Genomic DNA, 16873 nt, shown 5'->3' on the forward strand with positions numbered 1-16873 from the left:
GGGAGCTGCATCAGAGTCTCCACGGAGTTTCTGTTGCCCTGGGCGGATATTTTTTTTTTTTATTCTTTATCTTTACCACAGCCTGATGGGTTGTTGAAGGTCCTTGGTATAGATCATGTTATCCTTTTTGTCATTCGGTACGTCCAATTCGAGAGACAATGGTCAGACCACGTGGGCTGGAAGGTGGTGGCTTGGGCGCGCTTACTCACTGTTGGTTTCGAACGATGTGGGGATAACGCCTTGAGCGGGCGAAAAACCGCCATACAGATGGAAATAGAATACAGATACTGAGTCATCTGGAGAAGAGGGAAAAGCCCAATTAGCACAAGACCGAGTCATCAGGGGGAGCAGGAATGGCCCGACTCTCCCGCAATAGACTGCATCTTTCTATGGGATCGTAATCACGACGGACTCTCCGGGCTGGAAGAAACACCGCTGTATTGCGGCCATTGCCTTTTCGCCCGTTTACTTGAGAAGCTACATCCATGCGGGGGGGGGACTTACCTCCCCAAAGGCGTGACAGACTGTGCATTGGACATCTTGTGAAGCGAACTACGCGGTAAGCGGGCGTCAGACTGTCAGACTACTGCGCCAAGCAGGTTCGTTACACAGGCGAAATGAGCCCTAATTCTTGGACTGGCGTGTAGGCACCCTGCAGAACCGCCTCCGCGGCAATGCATGCTTTCTAATCGGGCTGCCTAGGAGACGTTGATGTACCAACAGCAAGCATGTACCAAAGATTTTCTTACTCACGGCGGATTTCGGATGTCGGTCTAGACTTTGAGACAAAGTGTGGGAGCCACGGTAGCCTTTTAGACTCTTGACAGGCAGAAAGCATCTCGGGGCTAATGCTGAGCAGGCTTCACCTTTGATGCCACAGACTAATACCACATTGACCTTTATGCCTCACCTTTATGCCTCGTATAATCCCACAGACTAACACCAACATTGACCTTTTTGCCCTCGTTTATTCCCACAGCTGACCGAGCCTTATGGGTTACTAGCACACAACGAGCCCATCAAATGACTTGAAAGTTTCCCCCGTAAATGGGGCGCGCGCGCCAGCCTTGTTCGCAGCCATCTCGGCAGTTGTCCCGAGTGGGCGGCAAACGGCGAGTAGTTTTTCAGGCAGCAGGGAAGCTCAATCATGACTTGATTCGTTTCCCCAATTCTTTGATACTTGCAGGTGTGCCTCGTTGGCTGAATTTTGCCGCAAAGAGGCACGCCCACCAATGCCGACAGCCTTGCGCAAGCCCGGAGTGACGATAAGGATGCCTCGCTGTGGTAGCCTGTTGGCCCCTGTAGGCTGGGAGGTAGTTTTACGCTCGAGGGATGATGGGAATGATGGGAAAGCAAGAAAAGGGGTTGTCGAAAACGGCACTGGCCGTTTTGCTCTGTATAAAAGCTCCCCGAAACCACCTTTTGAGAATGAAGACGGGACACGAGCAACAACACTCTTCAAGTCCAATACTAACACACACCATTTTCAACTCCCTTTGACAACACTTTACCTCTCTTACATCATGAGATCCTACCTCGCTTTGACAGTGGTCTTGTTCACACTGGGCGTTTGGTCGCAGGACTGCGGAGTAAGCAAAAGCGTCACCATCAAGTCCAACGACTTGTAGTTCTGATTGCAACTGCATCTTGTCACTAACACGGGACTCTCTTCCCCCCCGCCAGGTGAATGAAGTAGCACACGACTGCGGTCCAGTCTGCGAGAGTTGTGCAGACGCCAACTGCGAAGCCATTCGCTGCGGCGGCGGCTGCTGGTGCCAGTCGGGCCACCTCCGAGACAGCGTACGTTCTCTCCCGCATGTAAACTTATACCCCCAGATCAAAGAAACTGACTCTTTAAAAAAATAGGCTGGCGCTTGCATCCCCATGGACCAATGCCCGAGTGGTGGCGTCAGCGACGACGAGCAGCTGGAGCCGCGTGAGTGGCGTGGCGTCAACGTTCCCGGTTCCTGCTGGCGTAACTCTTGCGCCGAGAAAAAGTAAGCAGACGTTGGTTTTTGTCTAATGGCAAAGTCTGGACTGCGGATGCGGCCGGCGACTTATTCAGATGTATATATTGAAGAGTGGGGGCGGGGGGGACTCAGGATTAAGATGGATTTTAACCTTTCTGCCGTATATAGGAAGAATATGATTTGATTGGCTCACTAGAATGTTACGTTGCCGACTTGCCACAGCCTTGCAGTCATCTTCGGAAGATGCGCTGGGTGTTTCTCTTTCAGGCTTCTTGTTGCGCTACAAGTCCCCGCCATCTGGGGTTTACAAGCGACGAGGTGCCCGCTGTTGCTGCCATCTTGCAGAGGTTTTGATTAGTGAGCAATATCTTTAACAAAGTAATGGCGTCAAAAAGGTCATTTCGAGGACTGTCTTCCTTTTCCAGAAAGAAATCTCATTCCCCATAGTTCAATGATTACAACTACTGTTCTCTGGCTTGCGACAGAAGGATGCAGCAACCGCGCCGTGAACCTTGAGAGCCTGTGAGGAGCTCAATCTCTTTTTTTTATCAGACTATGCGAATTGTAGGAAGCTTTTTGGTCTTAACAGCAGTGTCAAAGACTAGTAGATACCTGGATGGCATTGGAAAGAATTTCTCAATGTATGTAAGTTGGGGACGGCTACACTGGCCAGTAGGCATTTTATAAATCTGCTTTTCCTCAAATTCTCGAGCCACGAGGTATCGTGCACACAGAGACATAGTAGTAAGATAGGTTCGAGGGGTTTAATCTGGGCCACGATGGTAAAGAGGAGGCGACTGACAAACAGCTGTCGCCAGATGTGGTTCTTGCACGCATCACTTACTGTCAGAGATTTGCTAATTTGCACAGCAGACTGCGACAGCTCCGAAAAGATAATGACGAGATTTTATCGCTGCCAAAAGACACATTCTCTGCTCTTCAGCAACAACATACCTTGATGGACGACCATGCGCCTCAAGACCTTTGCCGTCCCCATTCGACAAAGACGTCCACACGAGCACGACGCACCATACAAAATTTGACATAATAGCCCTCTTGGCCAGCATCGTCGGCGGTCTGCGGATTCTCAAGCACCAACGGGTGCGCCCGCGGTCGGATTGCCTGATTGCGAGTCTAGGCGACGGCGTGGTGCAGTAGCCCAAACGCGCTGCGCGGCAACGTGCATCGCATTCCGTTACGCGCCGGGGACCGCAGCGCTCGACCGAACGGTTCAGCCTGGCCATGCTCTTCCGGTCGGGGCAGACGGCGAGCGTTGGACCGAGAAAAGGGCGTGATGGGACAGAAAATTGCAGGAGATGGAAGTTGCGGCGTTGGAGTTGGGAGGTCAGAGGATGAACGTGTGCAGCCGGCGGCGAGTCGTTGGCGGAAAGCACAAGGCGGCTCATCCGTCAAGACTTGGGTCGGCGCGACAGGTAACGGGCTTGTTATCAGATGGTCTTGCTGCAATAGCCGAGAAATTATTAATAAGAACAAATGTGCGTCAAAAAGTCTCGTGCAAATAAAGTCCCGATATTGCGGTTGTCACACAGGGTGGTGGTGTTTGCTAGTCGTGCATGTGTCACAAAAGTCTTTATCATGTCTCGAAAAAATGGCTTTGACCTGCCAGTGACGAATCATCCGCTTAATTCAGGCATTGGAAACCAGCTAGATGGAGCAAATAGACAAGAAGTCAAACGATGGAGAAGATGAGTCGAAAAGAGAGAGAGATATCTTGGAGACTTGTAACCTGCTACTCACGAAACCCGGAAACTTGGCAATCAAAAAGTTGAGTTTTTTTTTTTCCGACTTGTTGGAGCAAAGTTTCCTATTACATCACTCTCATCTACGCGTTGTTTTGGCCTGCTTTGTTAATGGCATCAATGCATGATATATTCCAGCCCAAGACGTCATGCATACTCTGTAGTCGACTGTCTCAGCCACGTGTGATTCTCATCGATTTGACACTGGTGATGCCGTCTTCAAACGTGACTAAATTTGGTATTTGCTTGTAAGTCTATGATTCTTGACAAGGCCTGGAAGGGGTATAGAATGAATGGAATTAATATCCCGCAGTTCGGTGTCACGTCTGGCCACTCCCGTGTGCAGTGGCGTGGTCAGGCATGCATGCACAGAGTACACATGACGCCGACGGCTTTTTTTTTTTTCGTCGCTTCGTCGCTAAGTTGGATGGCACAATGGCTCGTCGTATCCTGCTCCCGAATTTGGCCAGTCCAGGCGACGCAGTCAGGGTCAAAGGGCGCTCCCGCTCCCGCTCCCGCTCAATTAGCTCGCGACCCCAGTGAATCAGTCAGTGCCTTTGGCCAGCAACGACGTCAATGGCCCGTCGCCATCTCCTCCATCAGGGGCCACTGGGTCCTGGGATCAGCCGCCGGTCCCATCGTTAGTGCCGACCTGGTGCGTTGTTCTCTTTCATCTAGCGGGTTTTGGGCAAGTTTTGGTCAAGTTTTGGTCGTCCCTTTTCTTGTCGCTGCATGTTGAAACTTTCTTTATGGTGGCATCTCGCTGGAACCCTTCACCCTTCCACCCCCCTTAGCCACGTGACGCATAGGCCACTCCTCAAGAGCCAACCACCGGCTTTTGTGTCCTAGACAGTAAGCGCCCATGAGAGCTAATTACTTCTTTATTCCTGATTTTGGCTCTTTCTCTGCAAATTTCAATTTACTGTGCTCTGTTTACGACGTCGTCATTGTGTGCCGTCATCGTCTTGTGGGCTCCCTTTTCCAGCGCCTTCGCGACAGGGTCCGTCTCCTTTCCTCGCATCGCAGACCGTCCGACGTTGGTTGCTGCAAGCACTGCCAGCAAGTTGACGCAGCGCACAAGCTTTACAGCGCGCCCACCAGATCTATAAATTTCTCAGCTCCCTCTCGATCGGACAATTTCGTTTCCTTGTCTTTCTCGCAGTTTCGACGTGGTTAGCTTGACTGTACAGCATTTATATCCGCTCCAGCGGCCCTACATCTCAAGCCTGCCTCAAGACGCCTTTGCTCAATATCTCAACTCCACCAGCGAGCCTCGCTACTCTTCAAACTACTCCTCATTTCACTCACCTTCTGCATCACAGCTGTGCAGACATTCACCGCGTAGCCACCATATATAACGCCACTCCTGCAGCGATTGTGCCCTGCGGTGGCACACTATTGGCTGGCGCTACCACAGTGGCTTTTGCACCACACTTTTCAGGCAGTGAGAAGGCATCCAGATTAGGCTGAAACGAGTGCATATCAACGACTCACTGTCCATACAGCAACGTCCAAGGCTTCCTTTGCTACCACACACATACCACACAGCAGCCTCTGAACGCTCTACACCACATAGGCAGCCCTCCACATGTTCCTGATATTTACCCGCCACTCCCCAAACCATGCCTTCTCGAATCATTCGGGAATCATCTGACCCATATTCGAGGTCCTCGTACGTGTATGGTGATGATAGGGGCAGGGCATACGATTACTCGGACCGGCCTGGTACGTACTCTTCATCACGTCGAGGCTCAGTATACGACCATGCGCCAGTGTATGAGGATGACAGGCGCTATCGTTCAAGGGAGCGAGGTCGCCACGTTAGCGCTGAGGATATTGAGAGACGGCGGCGGTCTACGAGTGAACGTGACTCACATGGGAGGCCGACTTCTTCAAGGACCCCAGCACGAAGCGAGTCTTCAAGAAAAAGCCGGCATCATACACCTCACGTTATTGAGAGTTCACGGCCGCCTGTCAGCTCTCGAAGTCACAGAGAGTCTCCAGAGGTAGTCTATGTTTCAGGCCCCTCACGCAAGGAGTCGACTTCCTCGAAGAGAAGTAGATCAACCAGCCGATTCAGTCGCTGGTTCGGAGGTGGGTCTTCAAGTCGGGCTCCATCTCCGGAGAAGTCGCCCAAACGAGAGAGACGATCGCGATCGGAAAAGCCTAGCAGATCTACTCCTTGCGTGGCATGCCTCGAGGACACATCACCTTCAAGAAGTGCAGACCTTAAATGCGGGCATCGAATGTGCAACTCTTGCCTTCGACGTCTGTTCCGCATGTCGATTACCGATCCGCAGCACATGCCGCCGCGCTGCTGCAGTCAAGAGCATATTCCGCTCCGATACGTCGGTCAGCTCTTTGACGAAGACTTCAAAAAGACGTGGAATCGCAAGTTTGACGAGTACACCACACGCAACCGGCTGTATTGTCCGTCGCGAAAGTGTGGCGAGTGGATCATGCCAGACTCGATTCGAAGAGAGAATGGCCGCAAAGTAGCGCGCTGCGAACGTTGCAAGACCAAGGTTTGTGGCTCTTGCGGTGGCAAGTACCATTCATCATCACCATGCCCGAATGATGAGGATACGGCCAAATTTCTTGACCAGGCAGCCGACCAAGGTTGGAAAAGATGCTATCAGTGCAAAGCCATGGTCGAGCTAAAAGAAGGCTGCAACCATATGACCTGGTAGGTTGATATTCGGCCGAGTGATCAATCTTGCCTGACAACTAACTGTGGATAGTCGATGTGGTGCGGAATTCTGTATGAAATGCGGTGTCAAATGGAGAGGATGCGATTGTCCGTGGTTCAACAACAACGATATGGGCGCCAATCATCTGCACATGAATAACCCAGGCCATGGTGGGCAGCCTCCGCAAACGTATAGTGAAGAAGTGCGCTTGCGTCGCTTGCAGGAGCTCCGAGATAGAGTAGTGGCTAGGAACATGCAAAATGACGTCCGATACGAAATGTCGGGAGCGTTAGGGGACATGACTAGTTTCGGCAACACAGCAGGCCACCACATGAACGAGAGCTATAGAAGGGACCACGCCCCCCTCCCATCGAGGCCGCCCTCTTCGTTTGATCGGGCTGCCGGCTATCTCTCAGACGTCAACCGGGCTAGGGGCGGCTACGGGCCAAGTTTCCTGGAGCGGCAGGGCTCGACGCGAAGTCGCAGCGGACGGCAGCCCTCGACGGCGCACGACGACCTACCGCTGCGGCGAGACTCGTACGGACGGCGGCCCTCGGTGGACGAGAGGGACTACCGGCGGGAGCCGCAACGGTCGCGGTCGGAGCGCGTCATCCCCGCCCGCACGTCGCGGCGGTACGAGGACGAGGCGGCAGTCCACGCGCCCAATCGAGGACGCCGTGCGAGCGCCGAGCCCCCACGCGGCTCCGCGTTGGCCGGTTTGAACGGCAAGGACCGGGGCATGGGTCGGGTGGCAGAGTGGAGGTCGTATGTCGAGATGGGCGTGCCAGATGGAGAGTCCGTGGTGGGACACGCTTGAGGGATGATGGAATGGGAAATTGCTTTGCGGGAATTTAGCGATGATCTACAGCATACGCATTGCATACGCGTTGTATCCATGTTGCGCGCTACGTGAGCGAACATTTATGGCACATGATAACAGTTATTGCCGGGTATCCAAAGCCTGGAGACATCCATCTGAATGGCCAAAATATGGACCTAGATGGGGAATGAGCGTTACATTTTTAATAATAGTTCATAGATTGCTTGAGGTGGACTTTAAAAGATGATGGTTTCTGGATTTAGATGTTGGTGAGATGCTAGATAGTCTGGAAGCGCCCGAGTGTAGTACGTGGGCAGAATGAATCATTACGTCATGGGACATTTTTTTGGTTGAGCGCCTCACCACGATCCGTGATTAAAGACCAGAGCCGTTGGGGTCGGCTTTGCCATCCCGTATCAAAACCTGCAAGCCACGAATGCAAGCACTTATCAAGACAATCAAGCCGCAGGGGCGCCGCTGGTCGGTGCGCTGGCGGCCTCAGTTCAGGGGCACCCTTTGGCGGTTACAGCGGGGTAGTCGCAGTAAAGATAGAGGCTACGGGCATGTGCTGGGCCATTTTTTTGGGGCAGTCAGGCCGCTAAAGCCATCAAGTCAGTTACCTGGAATGTGCTGTAATGTCTTGAACCAAGATGCCTCAAGCTACAGTGGACGATGTAGCGACAGGGCTCCGGCAACTCCAGTCACGGGGGCCCGCTTCATCCGCGATCCGTGCCATGCCCCTCTATCCTCTCGTTATCTCATCCATCACCATCTCCTTTCCTTTACGGCTTCCAGCTTCGTTGCTCTTTTTCTCTTCGTCCTTCAACTTTCTTATCTACTTGACTCAGGGCCTAAGGTACTACACCAGACAGCTCCGCATTTCTCCTGAGACAATGCTGCTGCATCATCTTCGATAGCGCTCCATTTCCATCTGCACCAAGCACGTGCCAAGTAGCCCACTGCAGCGACACCTCTCGGCCTCCATCGATTCTCCTGCTTGCCTCGCGGGCGCCCTGTGCCAAGGTGATGCTTCTTCTCCACCAGGTTGGCAGCGTCAAGATTGGCGAGGTCATCCGCTACACCGTCACCTATACCCCGTCTCAGGATCGTATCCTGCCCTCCCCCGAGAAGCTCTACGTCCGTTTCCGCAACACCTCGGCCATTGCCCTGCGCGCCGCCTTCGTTCACGGCCCATACACCCTCTCCGTCGCCGCCTATCCCGCCAAATTCAAGCCCAACGAAAAGTTCTCCGACCCCCAGCGATATGGCGTTCCAGAGTTTCAACCCCTGGTCAAAGCCGGCGGCTCCTGGGAGTGCGAACTCATCGTCCCCGACGATATAAGACAGTCGGCCGGCATCGGTGGAAATGGCAGCACTTTCGGCAAGGATGCCGCCCACAATGCAGAATGCGCCAGCTGGGTAATTGAGATTGCCTCTCAGGTCATCTTCTCGACCTCCGCCGCCGTTTCCTACGATCTGGTAGTCGGACGCGATCAAAAGGCTCTTAGCCTCAGCCAACCCTCAGGCTCGTCCGCCGAAGGTCACCACAACATGCAGCCTGGCAAGTTGAGCGACCACCAGCAGAGTATCGGCGCCAAGGATGGTCACCACCGAGCGCAGCCTCATGGTATATTTTCCCGCGCTGTAAAGCTCAAGGTCGAAGACACTGCGACACTGTGGAACACGCCTCGACTGCCGGGATGGGACGATCGGGGCGAGAAGCGCGCCCAAGAGAACAAAGGCGCCGACAAGCCCGTGGAAAGCATGGCCAAGACTGGCGACCCTGAGACCGTCGATGACAAACCCATGCGCAAGCAGAAAAAAGTTCATCTAGTCTTGCTCACGCATGGCTTACACAGCAATCTCGGCGCAGATATGCTGTACATGAAAGAATCCATCGACGCAGCCGCAAAACAAGCAAAAATAGACGCCAAGGCCAGAAGGCAAAAGGAAAGAGCTGAGGCTGGGCGGCCTTTTGATTCGGCCGAGGACGATGATGACGAAGAAGTTGTCGTTCGTGGATACTCTGGTAACGCGACAAAAACAGAAAAGGGGATCAAATACCTCGGGAAACGGCTCGCCCGATATGTTCTATCAATAACCTACCCCGACCAACCATTCATCCCCCTTGGCAAATCCCACGGCGAGGCGCTGATTAAGAGCTTTGATAACGAGGACTTGCTCAAACAACACATATTCAGGCAAGCACATAAGAACAGCAAGATATCGGAAGACACGACAGTGCGCGGAAAAGATTCTGTTCGACCTTACACAATATCAAGTATCAGTTTTATCGGACATTCACTAGGTGGCCTCGTCCAAACTTATGCTGTCGCATATATTCAGAAGCACTCGCCGCAGTTCTTCGACCTTATTCGCCCAGTCAACTTCATTGCCCTAGCATCCCCATTCCTTGGCTTGAGCAACGAAAACCCTGTCTATGTCAAGTTTGCACTGGACTTCGGTCTCGTGGGACGAACAGGCAAGGATTTGGGCTTGACTTGGCGAGCTCCCACAATTGCTCGAAACGGTTGGGGTGCCATTGTCGGCAACCTGGGCGAGTCGGCCCACAAGACCGTCTATGGCGATAGCCAACCTGACTCAAAGCCATTGCTGCGTATCCTGCCTACTGGTCCTGCACACACAGCGCTGAAGAAATTCAGAAACAGAACTACATATTCAAACGTTGTCAATGATGGCATCGTTCCACTGAGGACAAGTTGCCTTTTGTTCTTGGACTGGCAAGGCTTAGGGCGCGTCGAAAAGGCGCGTCGAGATGCGGGCCTCGTCGAGACTGTGGTTGGCTTTGGCTGGGCGGAACTAACGGGTGCGAGCATGTCCACTACCAAAATAAAGCACCAGCTCGCCGTTGAGACTGGCCAAGATTCTGGCACTACTACACCTCGAGAGAATGCGCAGCAGGTGCCACAGCCGGACAACGATACCATGGAGGAGGACGACAGAGCCAGTCTGCGGTCTGTGCCGACGCCGTTTAGTGAAGGCAGTCAACCTCAGGCTTCTCCCAGCGCGTCATCTATACAAAATCCATTATCAAGCTTCTTCAACCTTTTTAAAAGCAGCGAGCCCCCCAAGCCGGATATCATGACCAAGAAGCAAAAGAAGATGATACGACGTGCGCAGACCGTTCAGCTTGATTCGCAGCCCGAGACACCAAGCTCTAGCACATCGGATGTAAGCAAGTCTACAAAGGTAACGGCCGGTCACGAGCTCGAAGCAGGCGATGCTGGTGGATTCATGGCGCCTCCCAAGACAACATTTTTTGAGTCGGCAGGTGATCTTTTGAATCCCCAAATGCCAGACGTCGACTTCTTGGTCGATCCGTCAAAGCGGCCAAGAACAATCTTCCATGACAGGGTGTATCAGCCCTCCGACATTCCACCTCCGCCTCTCAAACGTCGCAATACCTCTTCCCTTATGCGTAAGAAGTTTAAGTCGTCTCAGTCGCCCAAGCCGACGGAGAGCGGTTCGTCTTCGCCGTACCCGACAGTTGATCACCAAGATTCATTGGCGTCTGCCAAAGACTACGATGACACCGTACATACAAGCCCAGATAAACACCCAGATGAAGTTGTCGACGGCTCCGGGATGCGAGTCGAGGAAAAAATTGCGCGTGGCTATCACAGGGACCTCGCCTGGCGCAAGGTCCTTGTTAAGCTCGAGCCTGACGCGCACAACAATATTATTGTGCGCCGCATGTTTGCAAACGCGTATGGATGGCCCGTCATCCATCACTTGGTTGACGTGCACTTTAGCGACTCGGTCATTGCGCGCATGGCGACGCAAGACGAGAATCTCGGCGAGCGCGCACTGGAGGCGAACCAGCCCCCGGACGCGCACGGCTGCGAGACGAAGCAGCTGAGCGAAGAGCTCAAAGCTACGCTGGTCATCAGCGATGATGATGCCGGCGACGGCACCGAGTCGCGCGACACTGTCAAGGCGCTACCCCCGCCTAAGAGCCTCGACAGCGACGGCCACTTGGCCTCGCCTGTCAATGGTGGCGACGGCGGCGCGGCCTCGATGACGTGGAGCGACCGCGACTGGGTCGACAGCGACGACAACAGCGACGCGGAAGCTTCCACCGCGGGTAAGCACGAGGGTGCAGCCGGCAAGAGCGACGGCACGCTGAAGCCGTCGTCGTGGACATGGGCGGAGAAGATTGTGGGCAAGGGCGCCGCGTCGGGCAGAAAGAGTCCGGTGCCTGAGCAAAAGCAGAAACAAGCATAGAAGTCTATACATGTACACGCTTCGTTAGAATAGATCATTATATTATAATATGCCAAAGATGGCTATACAAAGCTAATGCACAGGGTATTATTAAAAGCTGCAGCTCTGTCATGTGTGACTTTGAACAACTCTGCAACCTTGTAGACAGAAAGAAACTGCCTCGACTTGGAAGGAAAAAGAGCTTCCTCTATTTTCACCGGTGTAAGAGATAGGGAAATATGGTAACACTTTATTCGGAACTTTCTTATCTACTTATGTATGTTTAATCTACAGTATCGTATCTTTAAGAAGCCTGCAGGCTTCATTTCAAGATTTGAGAAGAGTTTTTGATGATGGACTAAAAACATCAACATTTTTCTATATATAAGTTTGGCATAAAAATGCAAAAATGAATAGTGGATTCAAACCACCTTTGTTGGACAGACGGGGAATCGAACCCCGGACCACTCCCAAGCGGGATCTTCCAGTTGGAGGATGGATGCTAAGGGAGTATTATACCACTAAACCATCCGCCCGAATTTGTTATGAGAGCTAAGTCTATTTGTATATATATAGTACAATCTGTAATCATTTTATAAAGCGCAAGACAACATGTTTTTTCACCAGGTGAATTAATCTCCCAAAACCACACGCTTATGTCCTCTAAACCTTTCACGCTTTGGCCTGAAAGTCGCAAATGCCATCATGTGCCTTCGGTAGTACTAGTTATATATACACCTAATAATGAGCCATCATACATATGGCACTACAGCACTGGACTAGTGGGCAATGACGGATTTTTCTTGATACGTCGTGGCTACCTACCTAAGGAGGCCAAGGTATCAAAGTATCTATTTATTTACCTATCTATCTGCTTTTGACTGGGACCGCCATTAAATCTGGGGTCAGAGTATCCAAATACCCCAAAAGCGGCGCCGCTCGTGCCGGCTATCCGGGTGTGCCCCGCGTAGCAGTCACTTTGCAGGCAGCGGCTTGGCAAAACTATCGATCTGCGGCCGCTTTAAATCAGGGCCGTACAGACACTCAGGTAGGGGGGGATCTCCAAGACGGCGACGAACGGATAAGTCGGCCTCCTCAAGCAACTTTTGTTACCCAGGCGTGGCACCCGCCTTAGCCTGTCTGCCTTTGCTAGTCAGTTCTATTTTAGTATGGGCGTTTCGGTATCGCAAAAATAAGGGGACAATAAATAGCTGCTGGTCCCATGCTGACGCAACGCGTTCGCTCTGCTACTTGTTGCATCGTGTAGTTGCAGAGTAAAACCTGCTGCATCGCCGGACTCGTTACTTTACTATCTTACAAACAAAACACTCGCTTTATTTTCCTTCACTTCAAGTTCGGTAATCCCTTGAACTCACTCGTTTGAATCTCGACTTACGCCAATATTCGGAAGTGTTGCGCCGCCGCCGTTGAGCGCGTTTTCTCATTCGCCCACCTCCGTTTGCGATTCTACTGCAACCGGAGTGACTTTCAGTTTGTCACTATCGAAACAATTCAATCTTTTTTCCTCCATTTTTCAATCGCGCGCCACAATAACTTGTTCATCCTCGAATTGTCTTCAATCCCGACATCCCGACATCCCAACCTCGTCTTGAAACTGCAGAATGGTCTCTGCCAAGACTTTGATCGCCAGCCTGGCGGCCGTTGGGGCCTTGGCTGCCGATGTGCCCTCGCTTCAAATCAAGGTACGATCCGATGTGCAGGGATCGCTGGGCCACAACAAAACGGCATAAAATCGCCAAGCTAACAACTTGACTCGCCGCAGGGATCCAAATTCTTTTATCCCAATGGCACGCAATTCATCATTCGCGGCGTCGCCTACCAGCAAGATTCCTCGGCTGGCGGCAGCGACGCCCCCAAGAGCAACGCTACATTCATCGACTCTCTCGTGAGCAAGTCCAACTGTGAGCGCGACATTCCCAACCTGGTGTCCCTAAACACCAACCTCATCCGCACCTACGGCGTCGACCCCAATGGCAACCACGACGATTGCATGCAGATGCTCGCAGACGCGGGCATCTATGTCATTGCCGACCTGGGCAACCCCACCATCTCCATCAATCGCGCCGACCCCCAGTGGAACGTTGGTCTCTTTACCTTTTTCCAGAGCGTCGTCGACACCATGGCCAAGTACCCCAACGTTGTTGGCTTCTTCGTCGGCAACGAAGTCACCAACAGCAACACCACCACCGGCGCATCTGCCTATGTCAAGGCTGCTGTCCGCGACATGAAGCAGTATGTCAAGGACAAGAATTACCACACCGGAATTGGCTATGCCGCCGACGACTCGTCGGACCTGCGTAACACGATTGCCGAGTACATGAACTGCGGCGACGCATCCGCCGGTGTCGACTTTTACGGTTACAATGTGTACGAGTGGTGCGGCGATTCCACTTTTGAGACCTCTGGCTACAACCGCATTCTCGACTTTTTCCAGTCGTACTCTGTCCCCGCCTTCTTTGCCGAGTATGGTTGTAACAAGCCCGGCGGTGCCGCCAAGCGCGAGTGGCAGGAGACTGGCGCCCTGTACGCCAAGAACATGACTGACGTCCTGAGCGGCGGCATCGTATACGAGTACTTTGAAGAGGAAAATGACTATGGTACGTTCAATCAACTATACCCAATGACTTGAAGCGCACCACTAATACCCATTGCTAGGTCTCGTCAAAGCTTCGGATAGCGACAGCACCGTCACCAAGCTCGACGACTTTGACACGCTTGAAAAGGCCATGAAGGCCGTCGACCCACAGGGCGTCTCCATGTCCAGCTACAATCCCTCCAACAAGGCTGCTTCCTGCCCTTCCGTCAACTCTTCCTGGGAGGCCGAGGGCAGCACGCTCCCTCCCACGCCCAACCAGGCCGCCTGCGAATGCGCCGCCAACGCGTCCACCTGCGTGCCCGCCGCCAACCTCGACAAATCCGCCTACGGCGCCATTTTCAACTACACCTGCGCCGACGCGTCCGTGTGCTCGGGAATCAACGGCGATCCCTCGACGGGCAAGTACGGCGTCTACAGCATGTGCTCTGACGAGCAGAAGCTGGCCATTGTCCTCGGCGTGTACCATACGAAGCACGCGGACGCTTCCGACTCGTGCTCGTTTGGCGGCAATGCCACGACGCAAAAGGGCTCAGGCAAGACGGACTGTTCCAAGCTGGCGCCCAGCTCTGGCAGCAACAGTAGCAATTCGTCCAGCAAGGAGAACGCCGGCGCGGCGGTCGGCGCTCCTGGCTACGGCGTTGTGGTGTCCCTGGCATCCCTGGTGGCGCTGGTGGCATCGGCCATGGTTGCTCTGTAGATGGCGGGTAGTTGAGAGAACAGATGCGAAAGTCGAGGAGACTTGATGTTACTGTACTATAGAATATTTATTGAATGACTGCCGATTATTATAGATGTATGTGTGGAACCATGACCGCTATTTATCAGTTAATTAGGTACCCACCAAGTTGGTTTCTTGAGAGTGGAAGCCAATGACGGAGCCTCGATTACAGTGGCCCCGTGGTCAGCAAGTCCGCAAGCTCGTCTGCTACGTACACGATATGTAGCACGTGAAATCCGTATCGGAACCTGTAGAATTATCAAGGACTGCTGTGATACAAACCTCTCTTTAGTTCACAAATTCAATGCCTGGAGGTCATATTATGTCGGAATGCAAGGTGCAGCACGCCGTTCACTGAGGCGGCTCATCAGGCCCATGTGCGCCAGCGAATGGCTCCTCGGGCTGACTTGACCCCGGTGTCCCCACGAACCCGCCCGTCTCGTCGATCCCTTGGCGGCGCAAGCCAAGGCAACATGGTAAGCCAAGAAAAATTCATGGTTTTGGGTTCCGTTACGTAGACTTTTCATCCATCCTCTCATTTTGCATCTATTGCACGGACACAGGGGCGTCTGGTCTGCGAACAATTTGTCTGGGGGCTCATTTCACTTGCTTTTTTTTGTCTCGAAACCAGAAACACACCTCCCATCATCTCGACTTATTTCGTCGCAATGGCGCAGTAAATCGACTTGGCTGCGACTACGCCTTGCACGCACGATACACGACCGGTCCCCGAAGCTTCCCCTTCGCGCTCGACGGCAAGCCATAAAGCTCCTTTGTGAGGAGTTCGGCCGGCGCATATCTCCGCGACAGATTAGAAAGTCGTGTCGTGGAGAAAAATCCAGTACCCTTCCTCGCTCCCCCTATCGACACTTTTTGCGCCAGCCTGCCTGCCTCGCTCTGCCTCGCTCTGCCTCGCCACCCCCCTGGGACGAATTCGCACACTCGGCTCCCTCGCTAGTTAGGTATCTATACTCCTGGGACTGCCGCCAGCCAGCCAGCCATGCGCCTCTTTCTCGTGCCCGTCTCGACGCGGCGCACGCTTCTCTACGCGCAGCGCCTCGGCGTCACTACAAAGGATCAGAGCTCCGCGTCGCTCCTCGACAAGGGCGTCGCCTTTGCCGCGCGCACGTGGGCCGGCTGGGAGAAGAAGGAAAAGGGCTGGCAGCGCAAGGTGGTTGGCTACGGCAACTATGCCTTTCGCCGCATCCCCTTTGCGGAATGGGGCCTCAAGTCGGTGCCCCCGCTGTCGGCACGGCGGCGCGCCGAGGAGCTGCAGGGTGACGGTGGCGGCAGGATCGAGCTCGTGTTTCCGGGCTCCGTCATCCCGGAGACCCAGGTCGAGAACGTGGCGCGCAGGCTCGCGACGGAGAGGCAGGCGATTCACCGCCGGCAGATGATGTGGTGCCTTGTGGGAATGCCAATCACGCTTCCTTTTGCGCTCGTTCCAGTGTGAGTATCTTTTTTTTTTTTTGTGTGTCTCTTGTGTCCCCGGGTTCGATGGCGCGGGTCGCTAACCAGGGGCGGTTGCAGTATACCCAATTTGCCCTTCTTCTACCTTGTGTACCGCGCATTCTCCAACTGGCGCGCAATCGCCGGTGGCAAGCACGTTCAGTGGCTGATTGAGAATAAGCTTTTGGTGCCGTCGCCGTCAAAGGCGCTCGACCTGGTGTATGCGCAATCGCCTGCGGCTGTCGCCAAAGTCAAGGATCCCGAGGCCAAGGAGGAGGTTCTCTTGACGCATACGCAGATTCGCACGTGCACAGACGCGCTGGGGATTCCGGAGCTGGAAACGGAGCTGGACCGAGCCGTCTGGCAGATTGAAGAGGAGCTGAAAAAGGAGGACCAGAAGCAGCAGGAAGCCGGTGCCTCTTCTCCGTCCAGCAAAGAAGCAGGAGAGAAGTCTGCTAACAAGGATAAGAAGGATCAGTGAACAGAATTTCTGGTTCAAGTGTACTATGTAAATTTACGCGAAAACGAAACGGATCTTGAGACTGGGAGGCGTCAAGTTGGAAGATTGTACTATTAGAAAACCACTCCATTAGACATGTTGAATACATTTATATTCATATCTTCC

General features: G+C 53.3%; 5 protein-coding genes across 5 annotated transcripts; all 5 read left to right on the forward strand.

Moving 5' to 3' along the window:
• Positions 1–1523: 1523 nt before the first annotated feature.
• BBA_05157 (uncharacterized protein) lies at positions 1524–2001 on the forward strand (the record flags this gene model as incomplete). The annotated part of the gene is made up of 3 exons (XM_008600254.1): positions 1524–1589; positions 1715–1804; positions 1867–2001. 3 exons carry the CDS (start codon positions 1524–1526, stop codon positions 1999–2001), a joined length of 291 nt encoding a protein of 96 aa, XP_008598476.1.
• A 4008-nt stretch (positions 2002–6009) lies between these two features.
• On the forward strand, positions 6010–7237 carry BBA_05158 (zinc knuckle containing protein; the record flags this gene model as incomplete). Its single annotated transcript, XM_008600255.1, has 2 exons — positions 6010–6255; positions 6644–7237. The coding sequence occupies 2 exons, from the start codon at positions 6010–6012 to the stop codon at positions 7235–7237; spliced, it is 840 nt and encodes a 279-aa protein (XP_008598477.1).
• Positions 7238–7890: 653 nt separating this feature from the next.
• Positions 7891–11485, forward strand: BBA_05159 (revertant of glycogen synthase kinase mutation; the record flags this gene model as incomplete). The annotated part of the gene is made up of 2 exons (XM_008600256.1): positions 7891–8096; positions 8158–11485. 2 exons carry the CDS (start codon positions 7891–7893, stop codon positions 11483–11485), a joined length of 3534 nt encoding a protein of 1177 aa, XP_008598478.1.
• A 1601-nt stretch (positions 11486–13086) lies between these two features.
• Positions 13087–14778, forward strand: BBA_05160 (glycolipid anchored surface protein; the record flags this gene model as incomplete). Its single annotated transcript, XM_008600257.1, has 3 exons — positions 13087–13167; positions 13248–14082; positions 14141–14778. 3 exons carry the CDS (start codon positions 13087–13089, stop codon positions 14776–14778), a joined length of 1554 nt encoding a protein of 517 aa, XP_008598479.1.
• Positions 14779–15799: 1021 nt separating this feature from the next.
• On the forward strand, positions 15800–16729 carry BBA_05161 (protein (fungal and plant); the record flags this gene model as incomplete). The annotated part of the gene is made up of 2 exons (XM_008600258.1): positions 15800–16248; positions 16330–16729. 2 exons carry the CDS (start codon positions 15800–15802, stop codon positions 16727–16729), a joined length of 849 nt encoding a protein of 282 aa, XP_008598480.1.
• Between the last annotated feature and the right edge of the window lie 144 nt (positions 16730–16873).

This window comes from Beauveria bassiana (assembly GCF_000280675.1).
Source record: "Beauveria bassiana ARSEF 2860 unplaced genomic scaffold BBA_S00013, whole genome shotgun sequence".
NCBI lineage: Eukaryota > Fungi > Ascomycota > Sordariomycetes > Hypocreales > Cordycipitaceae > Beauveria > Beauveria bassiana.